The sequence below is a fragment of the Somniosus microcephalus genome, chromosome 3 (genome assembly GCF_052327205.1).
Source record: "Somniosus microcephalus isolate GS21.2 chromosome 3, FLI_Smic_1.0, whole genome shotgun sequence".
Lineage (NCBI taxonomy): Eukaryota > Metazoa > Chordata > Chondrichthyes > Squaliformes > Somniosidae > Somniosus > Somniosus microcephalus.
In genome coordinates this window covers 9,227,966-9,232,858 of record NC_140989.1, presented here as the reverse complement: position 1 = coordinate 9,232,858, position 4,893 = coordinate 9,227,966, and the positions used below count along the sequence as shown (strand labels likewise).

General features: G+C 53.8%; 1 protein-coding gene across 1 annotated transcript; it reads right to left on the bottom strand.

Moving 5' to 3' along the window:
* Positions 1 to 433: 433 nt before the first annotated feature.
* On the bottom strand, positions 434 to 2,405 carry paqr8 (progestin and adipoQ receptor family member VIII). The gene has a single exon (XM_085979069.1). The coding sequence runs from the start codon at positions 2,403 to 2,405 to the stop codon at positions 1,320 to 1,322; it is 1,086 nt and encodes a 361-aa protein (XP_085835195.1). The 3' UTR covers positions 434 to 1,319.
* Positions 2,406 to 4,893: the final 2,488 nt, after the last annotated feature.

Genomic DNA, 4,893 nt, shown 5'->3' with positions numbered 1-4,893 from the left:
CTGTCCCATCAAACACTCCCAGGGCAGGTACAGCACGGGTTAGCTACAGAGTAAAGCTCCCTCGACACTGTCCCATCAAACACTCCCAGGGCAGGTACAGCACGGGTTAGCTACAGAGTAAAGCTCCCTCTACACTGTCCCATCAAACACTCCCAGGGCAGGTACAGCACGCGTTAGATACAGAGTAAAGCTCCGTCTACACTGTCCCATCAAACACTCCCAGGGCAGGTACAGCACGGGTTAGATACAGAGTAAAGCTCCCTCTACACTGTCCCATCAAAAAGTCCCAGGGCAGGTACAGCACAGGTTAGATACAGAGTAAAGCTCCCTCTACACTGTCCCATCAAACACTCCCAGGGCAGGTACAGCACGGGTTAGCTACAGAGTAAAGCTCCCTCTACACTGTCCCATCAAACACTCCCAGGGCAGGTACAGCATGGGTTAGATACAGAGTAAAGCTCCCTCTACACTGTCCCATCAAACACACCCAGGGCAGGTACAGCACGGGTTAGATACAGAGTAAAGCTCCCTCTACACTGTCCCATCAAACACTCCCAGGGCAGGTACTGCACGGGTTAGATACAGAGTAAAGCTCCCCCTACACTGTCCCATCAAACACTCCCAGGGCAGGTACAGCACGGGTTAGATACAGAGTAAAGCTCCCTCTACACTGTCCCATCAAACACTCCCAGGGCAGGTACAGAACGGGTTAGGTACAGAGTAAAGTTTACTCTTTATCTCATCCTCTTTTTGGATATGTGATGGATTCCACTCCCAGACCTGTTAAGTTCCAGTTTTAATAGATCCTGGCAGTGGTCCTTGCCCGCTAGGAACTTGGTTGCCCCTGCCTGAATGCATTCCATCTGCACCCCTAAAGCCAACATACAGAGATTTCAATGCAGCTTTACCCAGCTGGGCCTCTGTGCCAGACCAAACCTACAGGCCTCTAAATGGTGGCACAGGAGGCAGGCTCCGACAGCAACACCACTTTTACCGAGCTGCGTGATACCCCCTCACAGGCAGACAAGAGAGCCCCCAGCACAGGCAGAGATGGGCGCCCCCTCATCAATAAGGATGACGGGCCCCTCCCGCTCTTTCACAGGACCTCACCAACGTATAAATACAAACAAAACCCAGGAGTCGGTGTGCGCCTGGAGAGCTGCTTCTATTCACATAAAACATTAACTTTGTCAGACCACAGACAGATAAAGCCGCGACTGATGGTGGGGCCCACGAGCGGGACTGATGGTGGGGCCCACGAGCGGGACTGAAGGTGGGGCCCACGAGCCGGACTGATGGTGGGGCCCACGAGCCGGCCCTCAATCCCCTCTCTTGCGCAGTTTGCGTTTGATGATTTCCCGCAGGCAGAGTGCCGAGAAGCCGCTGCACAGGATCAGCAGGACGAAGGTGAGGCAGGCAGCGTAGACGGTGTCCTCAGCGCCCCGGGCGACGAACATCTCTCGCCGGTTCCTGTAGTCCAGCAGCACGGCCTCCAGCTGGGCCAGCGTGCAGAGGGCCAGGAAGGCGTGGAAGATCTGGTGGCCGTGCCCCACGATGTCGCAGCTCCCTGGGAAGTACATCTCCGGGAAGGGGTAGGAGAAGAAACACGATGCCACGAGAAAGAGAATGATCTGCAAGGTGTGGTACCAGATGGCATCCTCGGTGCAGCCCACGGCCCAGCAGGTGGCGATCCGGTGGATGATGGGGCTGATGTCCAGCACATAGGCCAGGAAGGCGGGCACCACCTGGCAGACCTTGCGCCTGATCGGGTAAGGCCGCTGGAAGTGGATCTTGGAGAAGCAGCAGCCAATGCAGGTGAGCCAGCCGAGGAGAGCAGCGCCGGGCAAGAAGAAGGGCCAGATCACCCGGTACCACCCCAGCTCCGTGCAGTAGTAGTAATGGGCCAGGGCACTGCCGTACTGATAGGCCCCCACGCCCACGTAGTCCAGGAAGTAGAAGGAGTAGTGGGCCAGCTCGGACTTGGACTGGAAGAGATGGGCCAGGACGCTGCACGACAGGTAGGTCAGGCAGGCAATGACGAAGAAGCAGAGTGGCAGGCCGTAGATGGTGGGGAATGGCCAGGCCATCTCCAGGAAGGACCAGAAGCGGATCAGGAGCACCAGGGCTGCCAGCAGGTGTGTCCAGACGTTGAGGGCCTCGTTGTGCTGCTGGAAGAGGCTGAGCAGGTAGTACTTCCAGTGCTGCTCCACTGGCCGGTAGCCGCTGTGGATGTACGGCTCCCGGAAGAGCTGGGGCACGTCGGACCCCCTGACCGTGCTGGGGATTCTGGGCAGGACATCCTCCAGGATCTGCTGGGGGCTGATGGCGATGGCGCCGAGCCGCTCCACGATGCTGACAGCCACATTCCCACCAAGAGAATTCTTCAGCTTCATTTCACAAACCATCTGGACCACCTGAGAGGGAAACAGAGGGTTTAACGCCACCCAATGATACAGGCCCACAAACCCATTCCGCAAAGAATCATGTAATTCACGGCACAGAAAGAGGCCATTTAAGCCCATCGTGCCTTTGCCAGTGCTGGCTGTGCAACCAGGACTGTAGATCCCAATCCCATTATCCGGCACTTTCCCACGTCCTTTTATATTATAGCAAAATACTGCGAGTGCCATCTTTTGTTTCTTAACTTGTCCCATTACCATCTCCTTTTGCCTTGTACCATCATCCCTTTTGTCAGTCAATCTCTCCAGCCTTCCAGCCTATCACAGACCTTCCCTTTGTTCTTTCCTCCCCTCCTCCCTGCCCCTGCTTAAAAATCTCTCTTCCCGAACCTTTCCCAGTTCTGACGAAGGGTTCGACTCGAAACGTTGACTCTGTTTCTCTCTCCCCGATGCTGCCGGACCTGCTGAGCGTTTCCAGCACTTACTGCTGTTATTTCCTGTTATATTATTCTGTTTGAAATACTAATCCGATTCCCTTTTAAATGAAGTTGTAGCCCGTACATAGGAACAGGCGGAGGCCATTCCTCCCGGAGAGCCTGTTCCACCACTCTGATCATTGCTGACCTGTATCTCCACTCCATTCTCCTGCCTTTCCTCCGCATCCCTTGATACCCTTATACCCAACAAAAATCTATCCCAGTCTTGAGAATTTCAATTGCCCCCACACCCACAGCCTTTTACGGGAGAGAGCTCCAGATTTCCGCTACATATTAACATAGAAACATAGAAGATAGGAGCAGGAGTAGGCCATTCGGCCCCTCGAGCCTGCTCTGCCATTCAATGCGATCATGGCTGATCATCGAAATTCAGTACCCTGTCCCTGCCTTCTCTCCATATCCCTTGATCCCTTTAGCCTTAAGAAATATATCGAACTCCTTCTTGAATATATTTAATGAATTGGCCTCCACCGCCTTCTGTGGTAGAGAATTCCACAGGTTCACCACTCTCTGGGTGAAGAAATTCCTCCTCATCTCAGTCCTAAATGGCTTACCCCTTATCCTTAGACTGTAACCCCTGGTTCTGGACTCCCCTGCCATCGGGAACATCCTTCCTGCATCTAGTCTGTCCAGTCCTGTTAGAATTTTATAAATTTCAATGAGATCCCCTCTCATTCTTCTAAACTCCAGCGAGTATAAGCCCAATCGGCCCAATCTCTCCTCATACGTTATTCCTGCCATCCCAGGTATCAGCCTGCTACTCTTTGGCAGGAATTTTCTGGGGTCTGTGTGGGCACGATTGGAGGTGGGTCAAGTGAGAAATGTGAAATAATTTGAAGCGGGTCGGGAACCCGCCATCATCCCGCCCCCACGCGCCTTTTCGTAGGGTCCCTTTGCTAGTGCGGCGGTGACCCGAACGGCAGAGGAGGGCGACCAAGTTCCAATCATTATAACCTCGTTGTCAGACCTTTAAGCGCCTTTTTTTGGCCTAACTTTCAAATTTCCCTGGCTGACCATGGGATTCACGCAGCTCGGGAGCCATGTCTGTCACCCGGAGGCGGAAGTTGAGTGGCCATTGATCCAACTGATTAGTTGACAGCCTGAAATGTACTATAAAAGCTCCCACCTCACAGCTGATCACTTTCCTCAGGCAGAGGCTGTTGCTGACGACATTGCCAGCACAGATTGCGCTTTCTGCAGGCTGCAAGTGTTTCCAACAAAGTCACCATCCAGTCTTACCTCATTGCTACAAACTCTCTCACCACTGACAGATCGCTTCTCTCATCTCTACTTGACCTGCCATCTATTCCATCAGCATGGGTGCTGTTAATACTCTCTCACCTTGGGCCTCAGAATCAGAGCATGATCAGCCCCAACACCAGCAGCACCAACAACACCACCACCAAGCTTCTCCTCAACCATCTGATGATGCTGCATAGAACAGAAGGTATCAGCGCAGGACTGCACTGTGCCGGAGGCGATACCCCCCAAACACAGGGTATACAGGCAGAGGATGAGCTTCCTCAACATGACTGAGCAGCAGTGCCGAAGGAGGCTCAGGCTATCGTGCCAGGTCATCGCAGACATTCATTTTCACATTGCTCCAGCAAGCCCAGAGGAGCAGGTGGACACGCCTTACCAGTGGGTGTCAAAGTCACCAGCGCCCTCAACTTCTTCACCTCAGGCTCCTTCCAGGGATCTGCAGCAGATAATTGCAGCATCTCGCAGTCAGCCACCCACAGATGGATCGCACAGGTCACCAATGCTCTCTTTGACAAGTCAGCCAATTATATCAACATTGCCACTGATGAAGCCAGTGTTACTGAGCGGGCGTTTCTGCTTTGCGGCTCTGGCTGGCTTCCCACGGGTGCAGGGCGTCATCAACTGCACACATGTGGTCACCAGGGCACCCTCATCATCACCCAGGAGTGCTTGTGAACCACAAGGGCTTCCACTCCCTCAATGAGCAGCTCATCTGCAACCATAGGAAGATCATC